Source organism: Malus domestica, chromosome 04, assembly GCF_042453785.1.
Source record: "Malus domestica chromosome 04, GDT2T_hap1".
NCBI classification, from domain to species: Eukaryota; Viridiplantae; Streptophyta; class Magnoliopsida; order Rosales; family Rosaceae; genus Malus; species Malus domestica.
This window is the reverse complement of record NC_091664.1, coordinates 5994948-6018628: the sequence shown is the minus strand read 5'-3', so window position 1 is coordinate 6018628 and position 23681 is coordinate 5994948. Positions and strand designations below refer to the sequence as shown.

At 36.2% G+C, this 23681-nt stretch overlaps 1 protein-coding gene, 1 long non-coding RNA gene and 1 other non-coding gene across 3 annotated transcripts; 1 reads left to right on the top strand and 2 right to left on the bottom strand.

Annotated features, from left to right (window-relative positions):
- The first annotated feature begins 325 nt into the window (after window positions 1–325).
- Window positions 326–959, top strand: LOC139194905 (uncharacterized). Its single transcript, XR_011579658.1, has 2 exons — window positions 326–386; window positions 720–959. It is a non-coding gene; the product is annotated as an uncharacterized lncRNA (long non-coding RNA).
- Window positions 960–6102: 5143 nt separating this feature from the next.
- TRNAK-CUU (transfer RNA lysine (anticodon CUU)) lies at window positions 6103–6175 on the bottom strand. The gene has a single exon. It is a non-coding gene; the product is annotated as a tRNA-Lys (tRNA).
- Window positions 6176–8096: 1921 nt separating this feature from the next.
- LOC103431954 (GATA transcription factor 26-like) lies at window positions 8097–14422 on the bottom strand. Its single transcript, XM_008370125.4, has 8 exons — window positions 13857–14422; window positions 11985–12356; window positions 10992–11424; window positions 10543–10615; window positions 10095–10198; window positions 9466–9652; window positions 9272–9380; window positions 8097–8680 (listed from the first exon to the last, which is right to left on the bottom strand). Exons 1-8 carry the CDS (start codon window positions 13894–13896, stop codon window positions 8370–8372), a joined length of 1629 nt encoding a protein of 542 aa, XP_008368347.2. The 5' UTR covers window positions 13897–14422; the 3' UTR covers window positions 8097–8369.
- Between the last annotated feature and the right edge of the window lie 9259 nt (window positions 14423–23681).

Sequence of the window (23681 nt, the reverse complement as noted above, 5' to 3'; positions counted from 1 at the left end):
CAAACCACCCTTGGTGTTTAATTGGAGACTTCAATAATATTGTGGACTTCACTGAAAAGCTTGGGGGCTGCTTCAATACTACTACCTACATGAATAACTTCAGTAATTTTCTAAATAGGGGCGACTTGATTTCCCATAATTTTGCTATCTTTGGATCGGATCATAGTCCCATCTTACTAATAATGTAAACCCTGTTAGAAAAGGCTCTTGTTCCTTCAAATTTGAAGCTATGTTGTTACGTCATCCTAATTTTAGGAATTTTGTCAAAAGTACTTGGACTTGTACAAATACTTCAAGGCCACAAGAAAATTTTGTTGTTTGTGCAGGGATATTCAAGTATTTGGTAAGGAAGTGGAACAAGGTGACCTTTGGTAATGTCAAAGATGGTAAATATAAGCTTTTAACCTCTCTCTATGATATTCAAAATAAAATTATGAGGGATCAGGATAACTCTATAAGCATGGATGAAGAGGTTAAAATTAGAAGTGAGCTTAACAGAGTTTTACAGTAAGAGGAAATTGTGTGGGCTAAACAAGCCAAGGTTAAGTGGCGTCAATTAGGAGATACAAATACTAAATATTTTCAAATGGTGACTTCTATCCGTAAGAAAGAAATGAAATAAAATATGTTAAAAATAGTAATGGTTTCTGGTGGAATTATGGGGAAGGTCTAGAGCAAGTTTTTGGGCAGGAATTTAAATTGCGTTTTTCTTGTGATAGCTCCCCTTCTCAGGAGACGTTGGCTACAATGGTTGATATCATAACTCCTTGCATTGATCATACGCATAATATGAAACTACTTGAATGTATTTCAAATGAGAAAATTTGGGAAGTGGTGAATAACATTGGTGCTTTGAAAGCACCCGAACCTGATGGTCTTTGTGCTGCTTTTTACCAAGGTTGTTGAGAAGAGGTTAAAGATATTATTATTCCTATGATTAAAGATTTCTTTCAAAATAATTCAAGCCCAAGGTTTATTAATCATACAAGTATTGCCTTAATTCCACAAGTGGATAATCTTGAATCTGTGTCCAATTAAAGACCCATTTGTCTTTGTAATGTTAGTTACAAATTATAACGAAAATTATTATTAAAAGGCTTAAGCCTTTGCTTGACCTATGCATTTTTGCTAATCAAGGTGCCTTTACTCCAGGGCGTTCCATTCACGATAATATCTTAATTGCCCATGTGTTATTTTCCAGCTTCAAGGTAAAAAAAGGTAAGACGGGAACCATGGGTATTAAACTGGACTTGGAAAAAGCCTATGACCTTTTAAATTGGGATTACATAAGGTATGTTCTAATTTGCTTTGCTTTTAATGAGAAATGGATCAACTTAATAATGGAATGCATTACATCAACTTATTTCCCCATTTTAATTAATGGCTCTCTGCATGGTTATTTCTATCCTAAATGTGGCATACGACAGGGTGACCCCATGTCACCTTACATTTTTATTTTATGTATGGAACCGCTTATTAGACATTTTAATCATTTGGCTTCTACCCCTAAATCCCATGGGAAAAATCCTATCGTCCCTAAGGGGATTTAGAATTTCGAACCTAGTTTTTGCAGATGATTGTCTACTTTTTGCCTGAGCTACCCCTAAAGGGGCCATGAATGTCCTTCAAATCCTTGAGATGTTTGCATCGACTGCAGGTTAACAAGTAAATTTTCATAAATCTTCTATTTATTTTTCAAATAATACTATCAACCAGGATATGAACAATATTGTGAATATCTTGAGCATTCAACATAAAACCACTATTGGGAAGTACTTAGGGATTCATAATATAGTTTTCTGGAAGGATTTGGTTAATGAGATATAATTAATTAAACGAGTGAAGCAAAAGCTTGCCGGTTGGAAAGGGCAAACCTTTTCCAAGGTCGGGAGACTAACTCTTATTAATTCTAATCTCACCAAGATGCTGAATCATGTAATGTCTTGCCTTAAGGGCCCCAATAGGGTAACAACTAAAATTGATAAAGAATGCAGAGATTTCTTTTGGGGGAGAAATACTAAACTCAGACCAATGACCTAGAAGAAGGTTTGTTCTCCGAAGAATCAGGGTGGTTTAGGAATCAAACAGATTGATCATTTTAACAATGCTTGTTAGCCAAATTAGGTTGGAAAGTTCTAACCAATAAAGGTAATTGGTGGGCTAAAATAGTCAAAAGTAAATACTTATATAAGTCCAATTTTTTAAATTCGAAGATTAAACAAAACTACTTGCTTGGAAAGGCATTCTTTCTAATGATAACATCATCCATGAGGGAATGAGATGGATTGTGGGTAATGGTGGACATATTCTTCTAGACCCATCAATGGGTTTTTCCTTACCCCTGTTTTCATCTAATTCCCGTGAATGATAGAAATAATATTGATTGGAATCTTAAAGTAAGCAACTTTATAGTTCATAATAGTTGGGATAGCATTAAATGAGCTACTATAGTTGATGGTGACATCACTAGAAAAATTTGTCATATCCCCCTCCCTTTACAAGAGTCGAAGGACAAGTTAATTTGGGGTTTAACCAATAATGGGAACTTTTCTATTAAGTCTACTACCTGACTACAAAATCGGAACAATCACTCTAGTAATCACCTTACTTTGTTAAAGAACATGTGGAAGCTAACTATTCCTCCTAAGGTTAAAATGTTTGATTGGCTTATGATTCAGGAAAGATTGCAAACAAGAAAACGCTTAAGTTGTTTTGTTAAAAATATTGATAAGTTATGTTCGTTATGTAATACAGCTGAAAAAGACCAATCTCTTTTGTAATTGTGATTTTGCTACTAAAGTTTGTAGCTCAACTTTTGGTATTTGTAATAATGGTAACATTATTACTAATGATAAGTTTTTTGATTGACCGGAATCCTTAAGTTCTAATGACAAAGATGACATTTCTAATCTTAGTAAAGTAATTATGAACTACCGATAAATCTGGACGGAAAGAAATAACTTGGTGTTCAGAAGTATGCCGGTCCCGGCGCGTTGTGTTTCTATCGCCGGTAGCGTTGGTCAGGCTTTTCTCAAGGCTAAGGGGAAGTGTGACCCCAAGGAGACTTTACCTATCTCTTCCCTTATTAAATGGCATCCTCTTGACCAGCACGATGTGGTTAAACTCAATTTTGATGGTCAGTTTCGAACAACCGTGCTGATGCTGCCTTTGTGCTCCGTAACAGTAATTCACAAGTGATTGGGATGGGGGTTCTTAATCTTGATGGCGCTACTATTTCTGTAGCAAAAGCGATGGGTTTGCGAGAAGGGCTCCAGTGTGCTAGGCACAAGGTTTCAGTAAAGTGATGGTGGAGGGGGACTCTAAGCTCATCATTGAAGTTGTGCAAGGTCATTGGGGAGATCCTTGGAGAGTCAGCTCTATCATCAATGATATTCCTGTCCTGGCTTGGTCTTTTAGTCATATTGATTGGAAGCACATTTTCAAGGAGGCAAACTTTGTTACGGATGCTTTAGCTCACCTTGGTCTCTCCCTCTCGAATCCTCATTTTTGGGATTTCTGTTTACCTGATGTTGCTCTTCCAGCCTTTAATTTTGATTGGATTGGAAATGGTTGTACTAGAGGTTTCATGCTTAATCCTTGCAAACAAGAGAAAATGGCGCCATGAAACATGTGATAACCATCATGATTGATGCTTAATCCTTGTATATACCACATTATTATTGAACGGATGGTTAAGGTTTTAACAAGAATGATAAACCAACTGGCAACGCACTACGCAAGAACATCCTCCAAATTCAATTCAATCCAATCAAATTAATCTATTTAGTGACATGCATAAGCTTCATCACCACCACCTGCGAGCGTTACTAAGTCCAGCAAATTTTTATCCCTGCTAATCACAATAATCTAATATAAATAGCTACTTAAAATGGTAGACTAACACACCTCTTTACGTCCAACTTCTTTTAACCAAATTATAAGATGGAGAACCAAAAAGATGCAACAATGCATATCATATATCTTCTTGGTTTTACTTTCTTGTTTTACTTATCACTAGCAGTTGCACAAGAGAAGCAAAATAGCCTCCAAACTTACATTGTTTTTCTCGAAAAGCCCGTCTCCTCGAATTTTTTTTTGTAGAATCAGATTTAGACAGTTGATATCAGTCATTTTTGCTTGAAACTATTGCAAACTCAAACCAGCAGAGGATAGTTCATGCATACCGCACTGTGGTCACTGGATTTGCAGATAAACTGACACCAGAGGAAGTGAAAGCAATGGAAACAAAGAAGGGTTTTTGTCGGCTCATCTTGAGAAATCGGTTTCTTTGCTAACTACTCATAGTCCTAACTTCTTGGGGTTACACCAAGTATACGGACTATGGAAACAAGCAAACTATGGTGAAGGTGTGATAATAGGGCTCTTGGATACAGGCATTGTACCCGATCATCCTTCATTCAGTGACGAAGGAGTATCCACTCCTCCAGCTAAATGGATGGGCAAGTGCGACTTCAATGGAAAGTTCGGATACTTGTCCACGATGACAACCCGCTTCATAAGTGTCTCTAGGTCATCATCGTGGACTAGCATCTCGAACTCTAACGTTCATTGTCACTGGCAAGGGAAAGTAGGTGTTTAGCATCCCGAAAGTATCGAGGAGTTGCGTTTCGGCCTGGATAGCATCTATGTGGGTGTTGAAAGCCAACCTCTTAGAGCTGTAGTCGGCAAGCATTTTGGGCTACACCGTACGGTTGTTTTGCCAAAGAGTTTGGACTTTTTTCTCCACCGCAAAGAAAATCTCTTTTGTACCAATCACAACTCTGAGCTTAAAAGGAAAAATATGTATGTAACAAATAAAAGGCCATGAAATTTGGTTTAGTTTTGTTTGATTTGTTTAGGGAAATGGGCGATTGTACGGACCATTATTGAATGGCGGTTAAGATGAAGGGCATGAGCAAAAAAAGACACAGTAGCCCCTCTGCCCTTCTAACAATCGATTTTCACTCCCTTTTGACGACGTCTCAAGAAGATCTCTCTATTAGCTTGCTAGGGCAACCACGGTTGGAAGTTCGAGATCCTGATCCATGATGACAACCTTGGATAATTCATAAACGTTGTTCATGATGAGGCCAACAAGGTCAAGCAGGAGAACGATAATGTCTTGAGTAGCATGTTTCCTTGTTTGACCTTCACGTTCACCATGTTGGTCTTATTATGAACCGAGGTTATGAAATCCCTAGGGTTGTCGTCGTGGACTAACACCTTAAACTTCCAACCGTGTTTTCCACTAGCAAGGGACTAGAGGTGTTTAACGACCTGAAAGTTTTCCATGACAACACGCCTTTCGGCCTGGAAAGGCTCCAGGTCGGTGAGGAAAGTCACATTCTCAGAGTTATAATCGGCCAGCCAGTCTAGCTGCACGGGTCGGTTACTTTCCCAGATGGTTCCACCTCTTTTTCTACGGGAAGGAAAGTCGCTTCCGTGCAGATTAGCTCAGAGCTTCTCAAGTGATCGGGAAAATAGGTACGGAACAATTAAACGAACATGGTTCGGTTTGGTTGGGGAGAAAGGGATGTAACTGGAAAGCTGGGGTAGTAAGCTAGGAAATAAGCTCAAGCTAATATAATAAAGCAGAAGAGCAGAAATTACAAGAGGAGTGGTGGAGAATGAGTTAGAGACCGGAGATGGCATTGTAAGCTTGAAAAATGGCTGGAAACAGAAGGCCTCTCTCCATGCGGTCGTCTTCAACCTCACAAGTCCGGAAATCCATTAATTCTTGTGCTAAATTTCTCTCCATAAGGTCCTGTGATAGTTGCAAATATGAATTAAGTAAGTTGGTTATGTTCTCGTTCCTTTGGCAATAGTATTATTCGAATCGACGTTAACTATTGTGCTAAATTTCTCTCCATAAGATCATGTGATAGTTACAAATATGAATTAAGTAAGTTGGTTATGTTCTCGTTCCTTTGGCAATAGTATTATTCGAATCGACGTTAACTATTGTGCTAAATTTCTCTCCATAAGATCATGTGATAGTTACAAATATGAATTAAGTAAGTTGGTTATGTTCTCGTTCCTTTGGCAATAGTATTATTCGAATCGACGTAGCTATGATAAAAAAGAAAATAAAAAAAGTGTAAACGCCCACCGTGGGGCTCGAACCCACGACCACAAGGTTAAGAGCCTTGCGCTCTACCAACTGAGCTAGACGGGCTTGTTGCTTGATACTTAGTTTTAATACTATTTAACAATCGTTTCCCCGAAACATTAAAGCGCCCGCCACATTTAAATACCCAAAAGTGAACCCGCCTAAATCCATCTCATCAGTCATCCTCCACCGTCGATCACAAAATTGGCGGGAATCTCCCAAATCAAAACCCTTCAAATATAAAAGAAAAAATTCCAGACCCTTTAAAAGGAGGAGAGTGAAGACGGACGAACACCCAAAAGACAGGCGGCCTCATGTACGACAACGGCGACTCCTTCGAGTTTCCCGACGACTCGTCGCCTGACCTGAATTCCGGGGATGACGTCACCCCCACCCCAATCGTTATGGTCTCGCCTCCGGAGACATCGGACGACGAAGATCCCAACTGCAGCAGCACTACCAACAACAACAGAGCCTCCCAAGACGTCTTCCAGACTCCACCCGAAGACGCACATCCACCGACCTCCGATGGTATTATTCCGTTTCCGGAAGTCGATCAGAGCGACGATGATGACAATCGTCCGTACGAGGACGCCGGAGACGGGCGCGGCGTAACCGTCCCCTCCGATGATGGTTTCACGGACGGCACTGCCGGTGGGGTTGATTTGGGGCGGGACACGGATTTAGAGTTTTCTAAGGCAGAAACGATGGGAATTGCGGGTTTCGTGACGGAATTGGCTTGGGAACGCGGTCGATTTAAGTCGCCGTTGAAGAAATTGAGGGTATCCGAGCACGAGGTGGGGAAATTGGAGTTTCAGGAAGTGGTTCCGCATAGTCCCGGCTGTAACTCTGGCAAGAGTCTTGAAATTGACGGTGGCGATGAGAAGTCGAGCGAGGAAATATTGGAGGTGAGGAAGCTGGACTCTTCCGAAGATGAGCATGAGAGTTGTATGGAAGAATCTAAATCGCACAGTGAGGAAGAGGAAGGCATTCAAGACATACTGAAGAGGACGCCTAATGTGACCATTGAGGAATTGCGTCGAATAGAGAGGCTGTGGCTGCAGCGGGTGCTGCCTCGATCCATCGGTGGGCAGGCAGGGTCAAGTGCAAATGGCGCCAAGGAGGGGAAGCCGGAGGAGGTTGCTATATTGGATGTGTTGAAACTTCTGAAGGACAAATATGATGGCAATGGTAATGGTAATGGTAATGATGAGATTGACAAAAGTAGTTTTTTGGAGATTAGTAAGCGCCGAGGCATGACTTTCCCCCGTCCGTCGTGGTGGCCGGAAGGCGGGTTCTGATGAAGAAGGTGGCCAACCTTGAAGAACAGAAGCATGGCAATTGAGGTAGGACTTTTGAAGTTGTAAATGCAGGTTTTTTTAAGAAATGTTTTGGCATACGGAACCTTTTTGTGTGAACATCTTGCTTACGTATTATTGGGCATCTTGCTTGTGTATTGGCTTGCATCACCATGTATGTCTCACCTTCTTGGCCTTTTCTTCTATTTAAAAAGCAAAATTTGCTATCTTTTCTTCTTTTCAAATTGCACAACTTGGAAATATTTATCTTTTGGAATGAATTGACATCTCTTGGAATACGCCCAATTTCCTTAATATTGCTAAGTTTGGTCACACACCCTAATTCCCAAGTTTGAGATATGTTTAGCGATTCCCGATTGTATATTTTTGGTGTCCATCTATCTCATCACGTGCGGGTACAAAAAGAATAGTGGCGAACTAACCAATCTTAGTCGAGTGAATAGTTGGATAAGAAAAAACCTTATCACAAACATGTAGTCAACAAAATTAGACAATAGTGGCATCCGCGAAAAAGGCATAAAAGCAGGCTAAATGCCCACTCCTTTCACATGCACCACGCAAAGTTACTTGTTTTCTCCGACCCTTGTTCTTTTCTTGCTCAATCAAAGCCACCAAAACAGCATCTGACTTGTTACCAAAAACAAAAAAGAAAACAAAGCACTAGAGAATTCATACAAAAACTATGGAACTTAGCAGTTGTGCAATATAAGTTATATTACAGCCTGTTTGTCAACCTATACAAAAAAGCCCACCCGAATTTCATCCCTTAAAAGAGTTTCAGGTTCAAAGAGGTAATGGGGAATAAGAGAGCAACCATTAAACCTCGTTCACATGTCTTTACCATTCAAAATACACGAACCCTGTCATTGCTTTTGGCCGAAGGGCGTAAGGTACCTACATAGTTCTATTCATCGACATAGCATATGACATTTTCAAGCTTGTCAGGTATTGAGTACATGTGGGTATATCGAGCTACTACTATTGCTTGCCTGTGGGGCACCAAAACTCATGGCTGGGTGAAGGAGCTCTGCTTGGGCGAAAGAACCATTGGATGGAACATCCAGGAGGAGATCCTGGTCAGAACTCTCGTCGACAAAATTCATAGAATCCATTAGGAAAGAACTCCCATCAGGAGGCAAAGCAAACAGGCTTTTTGGACTAAAGCAAGAACCTCCATCGTAGTCCATGGGATCCTTGTTTTCATAGCTACCCTTCATAATTATCCTTTTGGGGCTTTTCATCATCTTTACATCTGAAATATGCAAGATAGTTAAGAATAGTTCTAATTTTTCATTATATTGAGGAATTATTTTGTAAATTATAAAATTTACATGTACAGATAGTGGTGAAGTTGCTCTTCCAGCACAATACTCTGAGCATGAGAGGTTTTCGTACCTTCTTAGTTCATTCAATGTGTATGAGTGAGCACGTGTCAACCTTTGTGTGTGTGTGAGATATGAACATAAACGCGTTACTGAACCCTAATACACTACGATTGTTGACTTATAAAACATGCCTTGTTGGAATTATTTCCAAGAGTTTACAGCGGTTTATGGACCCATGATAATTCGAGCACATGAAAAATACAAAACCCCCATAATGATAGTATAGGAAGTTTAATAAAAGTGAAACTCAGGATTGTGTATTCCAGCAGTCCTACCAAGAAGTGAGTGCACAGAACGAGGGGAATTAAAAAAAAATGGTAGACAATCTTTCGCAAATGTTATGTTACTCAGATGTTACACTTTCGCTTCATCTCTTGTAATGTCAATGTTTCAAGAAATATACAAGCAAGAATTCTACCATTCAACTAAATATAAGAAAGAGAGAACTTTCAGCTAACCTGGTAAACTTTGAGTCTCGTTGTCCCGCAGTCTCTTGACATGTCGAAAGTTACTAGATGCCATGTTAGGTGCAGAAACAATAGACTTTCCATGGCTAGTTTTATACTTCTGTGGAAAACAATAGATAGCAGCTATTGTAAATTCACTTTGAAATTTCTTTGTAATGATATTCAAATTTTAGAATAGCTCAAACCTTGAGAAGATGATAGCGTTCAACCCATTTAGATTTTGAAGAATTGGACAATGCAAGCCTTTTCAAAGTCTTACAGTCTTCGGTTTTTGTCCCCAGGAAGGAGATATCAAAAACGCCTTCTGCTAGCAGTTGCTGAAAGGAAGTCAAGTTCTCTCTGAATTGAGGGCTATCAAACATATTTTTGAGGCTGCGCACACAAAACAAACCAACCACCATGAATGTTGTTTATTATGTCAATATATCTAACTTCTTACACTCTCAAATGTAAATTTCGACGTGATAGCTAATCTGTCCCTAAAACATACCATAATGACATTCTAAAAGAAATTATATTCATTGATTTTAAGCTTGTGGTGATGATTTAATCGTGTAACAACATGGCTCCATTTAATTATGGGCCTCTTTACAATTTCATGGTAAGATGTACAAAATGGGATGGTTCATATTTGCAGGATCTGAAAGCCCATATGAAGCTTGCAATGTCGCACACATTGATAAATTTTGCAAGTAATACAAAATGATGCAAAATATATGGCTCGCTGCTACACTTGTAAACTATTCTTGGAATTCGATCTTTAGTGGTCAACCATAAAATATGCAACTAAATCATGAATGACAAGGTTTCTAACCTATAAGGAAATTTAACATCATCAACTGGAGGTAGATGTTTCAGTAATTGCTGTTGTTCCTCATTTGTTAATTGCCTCGTAAACTCTTCAAAATTTAAAATATCCTGCACCAAACAAGGATTGAAACTATGTAAGCGCTCAAAATTCAACGAAGGACAACTATTCCAACAGATGAATTATCGTAAATATAAGAGTAACTCCAGATGTTGTTGCCAAGAGGAAAATAGTTGTAATTTTACATCCTAAACATGTTAATATTGGTTAGAGCGAACATTTACGCATAAATGGGACAAGTCACATTACTAAGCTTTCATTAACTTGTTGAAATATGATGTAGGATACATAAAGTTATTGGAGAATATTGTCATGAGGCTCATTTCTCTTTAGTAACATAAAGCAAAGGAATTTGAGGGAACTGCCTCCTGTTGTAACATACAATTCAACTTACATTTAAATCTACATGACACAGTGGTGAATTATGGTTTCCCAAGATTTGCAAGTTGTCAAGTTGAGACTTTTCCCTGCAAATCCAAACGTTAACAGTATTAGGTACGGTGTGAGAAATCGATCTAACATCACCTTTCTTTCACCAATAGTATCTGCTACTTTTATCTGCATGCAGATACTTCATATACAAATTTGTCAAGGAAAAGCCGTATTTCCATCCTGCTACCACTAGCTACTTAACAACGATCCATGACTTGCATGAAGGTCAGTTACTCTGCAATTCTTAGGTATGTGCTTAAAAAAAGGTCCTAAATTTATTTCTGAGCCTGATAAATACAAACACCTATCAACATGTACAAGGCATCCTAGTTGAGCAATAATACTCGTGTTTGTCCTTTTGACATATAATTGACAAGAGTGCATATCAAAGTCTGTTAAATAGTACATTACCTTTTCATTGGCTCATGTTGCATCCCTTGTCCTGAAAGATTATTCATCCTTCCAGATACAGTACTGGCCATATTGACACCCTTGTTATTATTATGTACAAAAAGGGTTGCAGAATGGGAATAAGCCTCATTTGCATGGCACTGCTTATTATCAACCGAAATCGAGCTAGCTTCAGATTCCTCTTCTCGTGCTATTGAGTTGGGATGCCTAATGAGAACACTTCCATGGCCTATCTCAACAGAAACCATTGGTGTTTCACTCTCAAAAAGCAGATCCTCTTCAGAGGACCCGGAGAAGTAGGAAGACTGTTGTTCATGTAAAATGGTATACAGATCCTTTGTGAGCTTTTCAACAGGAGATGGCTTAGGACGGCCTATACAGGTCCTTTTCCTAGAAGGTACCATTGAATCCCATACCATTGACTGAGCAGGACCTGGAAAAGATCACTCAAAAGATTAAGAACAGTAAGAAGTATTAGGTTACGTTATGAGAAATAATTCCATGACGATGGTGAAAACCATATTCATTTGGAAGGTCTCAATCTTCAGAGGTATAAAATGATTAGCCTGATAAATTGATCACTTCTTGATATGAATAAATTAGATGTGCACAAAGGATTGGCAGCCAACTGCCTGAATAAGAGATTCTGAAATCATTCGACCAGTGAATATTTTCTTTTCCTGGTTCAAAGGAGGCCTAATTAGAAAGGAGGATAAGGTTGATCTCTGATCGTGGGGGTGCGGAAAAAGTGCTATCACTGAAAACTACTAATTGGGTATGAATTTCATCCTTATTTCACACACAGATCTCCAAATCTCAATCAATATAAGGAATTTTGACAGGAATTCACAGATCTCAATTTAGTTAATTTTATGAACAAAGTTGTCACCTTAAATCTAATAACATCGACGTAGACTAATTTTTCATGGATAGAAAAATCCGAGGAAAGTTCAAATATACTTAATTGAATATTCATTGTCACAAGTATCCAACCTGTCAAATCACTTGCATCTCCGCTGCCAAATTGTGCACAGCTCTCAGAGTTAGACACGGCAGACCCAGAACTGGACCTATTACTTGTATCTTCTTCAGTTAACTTTCGGAAACCATGGGAATAATCAGAATTAACTCCTCCAGCCACCACACTCTCAGGATTCTGCTTTCTTTTGACCAGTTTTATTTCTTTGTTTTTGTTTACAGATATGCTCTTCACTCTAGAAACTCTGTGATCTTCATAATCATCAGGTTCTGCTCGAGCGTGTAGAGGAGTGTAATTTACTAGTGTTCCCTTAGTCCTCCATCGAGATCCACATGCATTGCAAAGTACTGGCTTGTCAGATGGCCCATTGCGCCAAAGGGGAGTGCCTGTTTCAATGCCCAGTTGTCAGCATTCAACACGCAGAAAATTACTTAATACAGATGAAACAGCATGTAAAGCAGCTAAATATACTTGAACAAGCCTAATTATTTCTCTTAAAATGGAAAAATCACTCGTTGCCACTTGCCACTACTCTCGCAGCATAACTACTACAAGGCTTAATTGTCGTATCTGTGAAACGGATAATAAAAAAACAAGTACACAGAAAAGCTACATTAAATAATTCACAAACGACAGATAGGGACTACGGACAAATGAAGGCTATCCCATTTTAGTTATACTGGTAGAATCTCCAAAGGCAAACCAAGGCACAACAAGTGTCTAACGTTCAACAATCAACATCATCCTTTTCCTGTGTTCAGTACAAGTAGTAACCCCGAAATTCACTTCTACAGAAAATGATAAAGCTACTGCCCTTGCTCACACAACTGATTATACATGATAAGACTGAACACGAATACAAGGCACCTTACAAGTTAAACTATAGAAGACACTAAACAAGGATTTCAGTCACAGAGAAAAGATAATGCTATTTCAGAAACAAAATGGATGAGGATTCATTTCATTAGGCCGAACAGAGTTATTGGAGTTGAAATTTTGCAGATATGTGTATCTTGGAAGTCACAACCACTACACTTGCAACAAATGCACTACAAACTGAGTTCAGAAATTGCAACTAAAACTTTCTGGAATGCCAAGGAATGGTATCACTTCAACTAGAAACTAGCTCTATTACAATACATATAATTTCAAGTGCAACTTATCAGTTTCAAGGTTTAAACTTCAGAACATATAGCATTCAACTAGATTGACTCCACACGAGAGTGCGTTGTAGAACATTTTCGAACAATTGCACAGGAAACTTGACCGAAAGCTAGAGAAATAGTCCAATTACTACATGTTCACAAGGAATGTAGGAAACAGCGCTGTCACTAGGTTATGGAATGGATAAACAAACTGAAACATGGGCATCGCGAAACGTACATTCATTGATATCTGAATCATTTTTCAGATACAAATATTTGCTCTGACTGGGTATTTTCGGGATCAAAGGGACCTCAAGAGCAATGAGCAAGTACACAAAATCAGACATTACTCTATAGTTCCTCATTTACACAACATTATTACAAACACATTGGCATTGCAGGACATGTCGAAATTCGAGTGAGAGTCAAAACCCAATCAAAAGAATTAAAAGGGTTCAAAATTTTCATTGAACACGATCAAACTCAACCCAGTACAGCAAATTCAAATAAACAAGGATGCTGAAAGGAGTGAATTCTTAGGCAAACAGGACAGGTTTTTCACTTTTCGTCACGCTTTCGCATAGTTAAATCTCTTCTGTTCTGAGATTCCAATTCATTTCTGTGCATGCACAACAAGTTACAGAATATATACTCCAAACAAAAATTGAAATGAAACCCAATTCTTTTTCAGTGCTCAAAATCATAAGAACAGAAGAAAAAAATGGAGAAACAAGAACTCACTTGTGACTCCACAGTGATAGCAAGGTCCTTGCTTGCCCATGTCTCTCTCTTTTCCTCAACTCAAAGAAATTAAATTCAACCAAAAATTACAGAAAGAAAAAATGAGAGAACAATTTATTGGGCTAAAAAGTGGAAAAATAATCAAAATATATGCAAAATTAAGATGATTATTCTCTCCAACTTTTGTTTTGTTTTGTTTTGTGGCATATAAATACCAGTGAGCTTTTCTGCAGCAAACCCAGAGCGAGATTTTGCAGAAGAAAGCAAAAGCCAAAGGACCCAGGAGAATTTTATGTCTTTTAGTCCCAGAAATTCACAGAAAATAGCAGAATATGGAAATTTCAGGGATTTTATAGATGGGTTTTTAGCTGGGCATCTGTACAATCCAATGGAAGAGAAAAGACCATTACAGGAATCTCATAAATGGGTTTGTGAAAAGAGAAGATGAAATGTTAGAGAGAGAGAAAGAGAGAGAGGAGAGAGAGAGGGTTGAGTTCTGTGTCTCTGTTTTGTATTGTATATGAACTAAATGTTGAGCTTTCTCTTCTTTGCTTTATTTTTTATTTTTTATTTTTTATTTTTGATGTCATTGAAAGATTTCTTCAAACTTTTTATAATTAATGTTAATGTTAAAAATATCTTTTTGTTTTAATTTTTATAACCTGTAAATTGTTATGAAATGAGGGGTAAAAGCGTAAAAGTAAGGGAATATTATTATTGCATGCATCCTGTTGACTATAGACTTTTCTGTTCTGTGTATCATAAATTCTCAAACTCTATAAAATGAAGCCATAAAAATCTTTGTTTCCATAACACAGAAAATTTGACTAGAAAAATAAAATTAAGATTTTCTTTAAATGTCATACGAATTTATAGCTATATTTTAATTTATCAAATAAACTAAAATTTTAAACAATTTATCATATCAAGTTTCAAAAATCATTAATTTGTCATCTCATCTAAATTTCATTACTCTCTAATCCGGATATTTCAACTCCTTACTCTCTAATCCCCTTCAAGATTATTTTGGACATTTCATGGTTATTTCGAACATTATAACTTTTTATGAACATGATTGACTACGTTTAATTATCTAAACTACTAGTTAGTTAAATTCAATGTTACTGGGCCTAATGTACTTTTTTGTAATTCACGATAAGTTTATAAAACGAAATTGACATTTTTTTTTTGGTACTAGAAGAGAAATAGATAACTTGTAAAAAAAGTCTAAAGTTGAAAATCAATTTACCTTTATATCAAAATAATAAATAAATAAACTTGTGAAATTTGAGGTCAAAAGTCCAAATAATCTTTTTTTAGATAGAAAACTTAACGGAGTTAGAGTGATCTGACAAATTAATAATTTCATAAAATTCATTTAACAAATTGCTTAAAATTTTAGTTCATATGACAAATTAAAAAAATATGTAAAAGTTAATATGACATTTAAAAAAAATTCCTAAAATTAATGAGAAAAAAAAATCATAGCCACTAAGAACAAAAGATGAAGAAAGGAAGAAATAAAGAAATAAAGAGGGTCTATTTCGCATTTCATTTCTTCCTTGTTCCTTTTCTTCCATGTTTTTTTTTTCAGAGACAAATTACGCATGTTTATTTTTCTATCAGCATAGTTTTGTTTTTAGGAAAATTAATGAAAATGGCATGAAAACTTTGAGTTTTAACGATAAAGACAAAATAAATGGTAAAGTGAATAGTACCAGGATTGAATTTTTAGTGTAAAAATGTGATTTTTTGTTAAAGTGAACAGTACAGGAAAATTTTCGTTAAAGTTCCCTTTGTTTTTCTAATCAATCTTAAATTGAATATATCAAGAGAGAACATAAAATAAAAAGAAAACAATTAAGAGTGCAAAAATCATTTTGCTTCGGTTTTCATTTAGTATTCTTTTCTTTTGGTATTTTATGTGTTCGTTACTTCGTTGTGATGACATGATGTTGATAATATTAGTAGGTTTCTTATTATACAAGACAGAAAATTCCAAAGTCACCTGTCACACTAGTACCTTGGTAATATCTCTCACCTTAAATATAGGAATAAATATAAATATAAATGCCAAGTGATGGCCCCTTCAGATGTTTGCCACGTGGTTTGATTATTGTAATCCTACGGTGATCTAGAGGGCTGTCAACTATTACTGTTTCTGGTGGTCACATAATGTAAACTACATGAAAGGGAAATTTCCGATTTATCACAGAAAAGTCCCTTTTTTTTCTTTTTCTTCTTGTTTAGCATTTTTATTCAATTAATTTCAATTTCTTTGAAAAATAAAGAGGACAAAATTATATAATGATGCATAGTGGGTATCTCATGAATTTGACTCATTTGGTGCCATGTGACCTCTTTTATTTAATTATTTTTTGTCTGTTGTGGGCCCCATTAGACCTATGAAATTTGTACCTTAACGGTCATCATAACTTGTGATATGGTATACCACCACAGGACATCTTGTTACAAGAGTGAGACGTTATTGTGGCGATGCACCCGATCGATTTAAGCTTTTTTAAATAAGTAGGAGAAACTTTGCCGTCTTTCTTTTGGGTCAATAGCTAGGGGCAACTTTGGCCATTAGATTGCATGGCCCTTCCTTCAAAATATTTTGACCTATAATCAACTAAGACACACAACTAGAGGCGGATTTGAAAAACCAAAAAAAATCAAACTGAACAAGGAACAGAATAAAAAAAATGGAATTGAAAAAAACGGAAGAGAAGTAAATAGACTGAACCAAAATCTATTGTTTCGGTTTTAGTGGTTCAGAAACCAAACTGAATCAAACTGAACCTCTAAACCCTTAAAACAATGTCATTTTATGTTTACACTAAACCTAACTAATACACTAAGTGTCCCATCCCTGCCTCCAGACTCCAAACTCGTGAGCACAATCAATCGTGATACCTCAACATTGCCGCTCGCACCAAACTCATAACCTCCTCTCGACGTCGCACACCTGACACCTCGCCCACCTCCATCTCCGTCGCGCTCTCCTATCTTGCTTGATTTGTTGCGATATGCCTCCCTCCTCTCACGTGCTCAATGGCAACCTCCTTCTTTGTGACCTTTCCGACTCGTCTGGCTCTCCCTCCCAATCTGTGCCACTGTTCCAAGAGGTTCTTCTTTCGAAATCCTCAACCTCTAGTGCTTCTCCAGTCGGTCTATTGATTCTAACCCTGACACTTCTAGCTCTCAGAGTCCGCAGTTTTCCTCTTGGGGTTTGCATGTGTTGGTGTGTATAATTCAAGAAAAACACTAGCGTTTGCCTGGTTAGACATGTGAAACATGAGCCATTGATCAACATTCAGTCCCAAAGGTGATGGCTAACACAACTCAATGGCTCAATATGCGTTAAGTGCTCGCAAACTAGGTTAACTAGCACAACTCATAAACCAATGGTTCGTGAACCATTATATTTAGTAAAATCATCTTGAAAAAACTTATTGTTAATTTAGATATGTACTCTTTTAATTTCTACGAACAATAGTGAGAGAATAGAAATCGAAATCAGAATCTCAAGTGTAGAGCATATATATGTGTGCTTTTGGTTTGGCATACAATGAACCATTTTAATCAAATTGAATCCATCCATCAAGGCCCTTCAGTTTATCAATTGGACTCAATCAGAACACCTTTCCAGCCAATAATCCTCAACCTCTGATTCTCAAACCTTCCCTTAGCACAGACATCTTACCTACTCACTGCAATAAAAAATGTAGATGGATAACATATATAATAACAAGAATTGGTTAAATATAAATTTAGAAAATATATTTTACGATCAACGGTGGAGATTTATCTCTTTGATGCCACACTGTCGCATGATGGTTAGCCCACACCGCTGGATCGAATGTGCCATATAACGTATCTAAACATTATAAAAAGAAGAGAATATAGAAAATATTTAGTATGATTTGGTTATGCTACATTGTCACTTTATGGAAAAATTCTAGCGTTGAACACCCCAAGTCGAAAATGATTTATATGATATATGTACATAATTATTGTGGTAGCCCGTGCCAATATCAAAATATAATAGGTAAGTTTTTTTCATATAAAATTATATCATTGACATAAGACGTTGTGCTAACAATGTATTTATGCAATGTAAGTTGCTCTCCCCTAGATCACGTGGTTGTGTTGTGTGGCTCTACTCACAGAAACAACAAACCCCCTTGTATTTGGTTCTTCCACCCACCCTAAGTTGGTTTTATCTAAGACAGTGTGATGTTCTATGTAAGAATTTGCACATACGAATACGTTTATATTGATAAACGATTCTCTCATGTCACCAGCTTATAACTTGTCATCGTCTATTAGATAGATAATGCACATTTTTTTAACAGGTAGCACATAATCATCGAAAGGGTTTTTGTCACAAATGGTCCCTAAAATTGATCCACCCCATCAAGGTGGTCCCTAAAATGTAGTCCCTGAAAATGAGTGTTGCAAATCAATGTGGTCATTTCGTTACATTTCCGTTAAAAATTATGTTAAGTGCTGACGTGGCACTTAAATGGATCCCACAAATTTAATAAAATATTATTTTGTGAATTAAAACTATTTAAATATAAATAAAAAAAAAATATATATTTAAATAATAAAAAAAAGAAGATGATTGAACATTGTTCATCATCTTCTTCCCGTGAGAATAATTTTTTTTAAAGTTTTTATGTTTTAAATTCTTGACATTTCTTGAAATTGCCTCGTTTTTAGCTTGATTTAGTGTTTTTTCATCTGGGTTCTTGAAATTTTCTGAGATTATTGGTTCCGGCAAATTTTTGAGTTATATTTTTTGTGAAGAAAATGGAGTTTAGGTGAAGAAAATGGGTTAGATTTCTAGGTTATTGAAAATTTCCTGAGATTCTTGAACTTTGTTCATGGGATTGTTCGGTACCTGTTTCTATGATGGCGAAACCGACTAGGAGGCCGTCAAAGGTTCGCCACACGAAGGTGGAGGAACGGGGTGGGAAAATCCAATGGCCACCATGTGTGCGGTCAGGATCTTTCAACTGACCGGGAACCCGGCCACAGTTCCGACGGCGGCACTCTACCCAGAGAGTGGGAGGGGAGTGTGGGGTGGGGGTTGTAGTGGGAGGTTGGGATGGGAAGAAGATGATGAACAGTGTTCAATCATCTCCCTTTTCTTATTTTGTAAGTTTCAAGTTTTTAATTATAAAAACTAAAAATTGTTTTTTAATATTTAAATCTTTTTAATTCACAAAATAATATTTTAATAAATTTGTGGGACCCATTTAAGTGCCACGTCAGCACTTAACATAATTTTTAACGGAATTGTAACGAAATGACCACATTGATTTGCGACACTCATTTTCAGGGACTACATTGATTGATTTTCAATTTCAGTGACCACTTTGATGGTGTGGGTCAATTTCATGGACTATTTGTGACAAAAACCCTTATCGAAAAATGACACCTCTGAATAAAGGTTGATGATATCCACATACATTTTTTTACTTTTCATACACTCTTAATTAATTTTTATTCTTTAACCCTTTTTAATTCATTGATCTGACAACTGAAAATTAAAAAATACTCGTGAAAAGTAAACAGTAGAATGCGAATAACACCACCATTGAACAAAGGGGTGTGCTATCCACACACCCCATTTTACTTCTCACACACCCCTTGATAATTTCTGTCCGTTGATCTTCTTCAATTCATCCGATCCGACGGCCAAAAATTAAAAAGGTGTGTGAGAAGTAAAATGGGATGTGTGGATATCACACCCCTTGAACAAAATGTGCCATATTGCGTGTGTGTATATGTATTTTTTAATATAAGGCATAAGGCATATAAATAATAAATAAAAAAGAATACTAGTAAAATATTGAATCCGAGTCATTGGTGGATCCCAAGTTAGAAGTCACGACTCCAAGTCCTTCATCGACCAATTCTCCCTTCTTTTCCCTTCCTTTGTTTTGTAGTTTCCTTTCCTTTAAATATTAGGATGTGAGCACTCACACAGTCAGAAACTTGCCAAAATATACACATAGTGGGCCCCGGAGAAGAATCCAAGTCTACTGTATGTGGGTCCCATTCAGACCCACAAGTGCGACTTTGTGTACATGCCAAGTGTAAAGAGGATAGCTAAGGTGCATGTTTAGACCCATGTGCCGAGCCACAGGTGAGTACTTATGTGAATAAAGAAAAACAAAAGCCGACTAGGGGCGTCAAGACCTAATCTAATCTCTTCCGGTATAAACAAAGCCCAATGGCCATTAATAATATCTTTTCTGGAAATTGTTATATTATATTTAAATATTTGGGGAGAGTTTGTTTCACTAAATAAGTTAAAAGAAAGGAGTTTTAACGAAACATTTCCGGTACTGTTCACTTTTAACGAAAAACTACATTCTTATATTTCTCTTGTACTATTCACTACACCTTTATATGTCATTTTTCATTAAAATTAAAGTTTTCTTGGACTTTTCGTTAGTTTTTCTTTAAAAGAATTGGTTTGGAGGAGACTTCGTTTAAGAAGTAAGATTCTCTCCCTTCCTAATTTATCTCCCATTTCATCCCCTTTTATTTAAACGATTGCGATTACGTCACGTCTACATCTTGTTTTCAAATTTTTATATAGAAAATAAGATAAAAAGAAGAGTGTGAGAGGAGGGGATGGAAGTGGATAGTAATAGGAGGGAAGAGAATCATACTCCTTGATTTAAACTCAATTAAGACTCATATTTTTTTTTTCCGATACAAACGACATATTTACAGAAATAGGTGAAAGTATAAATTGGTATCAACTCGTCATCAACGAGTTTAAACTTAAAATTTCTCATTTAAAAAACAAATATCATTAATAGTAGTTCTTAAATAACACTTAGTTTGGCCCAACTTGAATTAGAGTAAAATAAAGCAATCCCAATCGCAATCCAGTTAAAACAATCAATCCTTGAAGTATACCAGAATCCAAAACTTCTGCCAGAATTCCCATTCCTATTTAATAAGTAAATTAAAGTTTGTGCCCTTCACCAACTGGAATTCAGATTTGGTTTAAAGGTGGTGTGATTAAGGAGAGATTTAGCATTAACTTTATGCACATTTGTGCATCATCAATCTCCTTTTTTAAGACTTACAAAGATAAGATTTATAGTGCCCAATTCCCAAATGGGTTTTCCCTACGTGGCATCAGTGTAGCATGTTACTCAAAACTCAAAAGATCTCAGCCTTCTTAGATGGAACTCAATGAACGGCCAAGATTAATGAGCAGGCAAAATTTGGTTTCATTTGATCTTATTAGTGAGAGAGTTGACAAAACTTGGATAATAACACCTAATAAGATGCACAGAAGAGATTAGTTGGTGGGATCTCAAATATGTTGTTTTGAGCTCAATTATATTGACAAAAGGCAGTCCATATATTAGGTGGTTAGATACATCTTATAACCTTTTTATTGGCTTTATTCTACTCATTTTTTCGTAATTAACTTACGAGTAATTGGAGCATGTATATTAGTATTTAAATTTATGCCTACCCTATGTACATGGCACATAAATAATAAGGATATAAGTTGAAGACTTAAGAGAGCATTCACATAGATCGTCGCATAAGATATCAACAGATGAAAAACGCCGTACATACTGTAAATTATGCAATGGGTATACAAATTCTCAAGTTAGGTCGTCATTCATTTTTTGTTTGCGTAAGTAACTAATTAATCTACCATATATATATATATATATATATTTCTTTTGTTAAATACAATGAAAAGTTTTTTTTTGTTTGTCAAAAGGTGTTTTTTTTTAAAGTTTTTTTTGTGTGTTTTGAAAAGATATTTTTTTTAAGTAAGAAAATATGTCATATTTAATGGGAAGCAAGGAGTTATACCAATCTAACCATCAAAACCTTTTAGGATTATATTTCCTTCCTAACTATATAAATAATACCAAAACATGATTTGGAATAGGGAAATTTTATTTAAACCTATGCAACCTCTTTTTACACCCAACTTACTCTTTACACCCATTTGATTTTTAACTAAACTATTAATATCTCTTTAAATCCAAATTTAATACCTAATATACCCCCATAAACCCAATTCAATATGTAGATTTATTTTTACACCCAATCCAAAATATCCTAAAGTTCTTCCTACACCAGTCAGCGCCAATTTTGTTCGTCCTGTCATAGGGAAAGCCATGAGTGACATGAAGGAAGTAGTTATCAATGGTATTACTGTGAAGTTCAAATTTTGCGACACCTGCATGCTTTACAGACCTTCTCGTTGTTCTCACTGTTCCATATGCAATAACTGTGTGCAGCGATTCGACCATCACTGCCCTTGGGTTGGCCAATGTATTGGATTGGTAAGGGACATACTTTCAAGACCTAAACCCTGGTGCTTTTCTATTTATATTTCCTTGATTATGTGGAGGTGCTTAGTTTGAATGGATGATTAATTTATATTTGATTATATTTAATTTCCTTAATTATAGGTCCCAAGATTTAAGAGGGAATATCCGAACAGAGAGCATAGAGAGACACGTTAGCCATAATGAATGTAGGATAAACAAAGAATGATCGTAGGGTTTAATTATAGTGTTTGGGTTTATTGATAAATTTGAGCTTTATTATTAATTTTATTTTGTACTTAATAGTAATTATACAATATGGTAAAATAGACAATTAATATTCAAAATTTTAAGTTGTGTGTAAAAAGAGGTTGCAATGGTTTAAATAAAATTTCCCTTTGGAATATTGATGTATCAAATTACAATAATGCTTATATAGCTCAATTTGTTAAGAACATACACTCTTTGAACCAAAAGTTCCGAGCTCTCCTTCACCCAATATTGCTTGTATTAAAAAGAGAAGTTTTACGATACTCTTTAATAAAAGACAAAAAAATCTTATCAATACCATTTAATTTTTGAACCTTGGTAGTATAATGCAATAAAGTTATAATATCGTACTTTTATAGTTCAAAATAATTATAACTTTTATAATTAATAATATAGAATGACGTATTTATTACTATAATAAGGCCGGTGGTTACATTGTGGACATCCTATTACACTATTAATGTAGGTGCATTACACTACTAATATTGATGATTACACTATGGACGTCTTATTACAATGTAGATGTAAGTTATTACTAGGGAACCTCATGAAATTACACAACATAATTCGCTTATGACCTCCCTAGATTAACATGTAACAATGTTGCAATATGATGTTAATATTCAACGTGTGAATTACAAGAAATGTAAAGTTACACTTTGTCCAAGTTACATTCTAAGATTACATAATAATTGTAATGTTATTTATACATTAGCACTAAAACAAGGTTGACATTTACTTTGTGGGTGTCATATTACACTGTAAATAGAAGATATTATATTTGAACGTAATTGTATTGTACAAGTAAGTGTTAAACGTTCACATTAAATAGCACCAATGCCTTTGCAAAAGGTTTTTTATTCATGTCCTAATCTGTAATTTCGTTATATATAGAGAGTTTATAATAAAATTGTTCTTCCACCAGAGTACCACTTGACGTGTTCTCATGCAAACCAAATTCTTGTTATTGCTCATGTTTCATGGGATCATGGCACATAAAAAGCTTTCTAAGAGAAAACTTGTATATGCAAGTTGTGTTGTCCAAGATCCAATCTAGTCCGTCCAGATTGACGGATTTAAAAATGGAACTTAATGTTTCTCCCGATTCAATCATGGATTTATTCATGGCACATAACCTATATATATATAAGAACGGAAGAAGGAAAGCCGGACACTTATAAGAAGTTATAACCCACTTTTTGGCACAGCTACCATAAGGTTT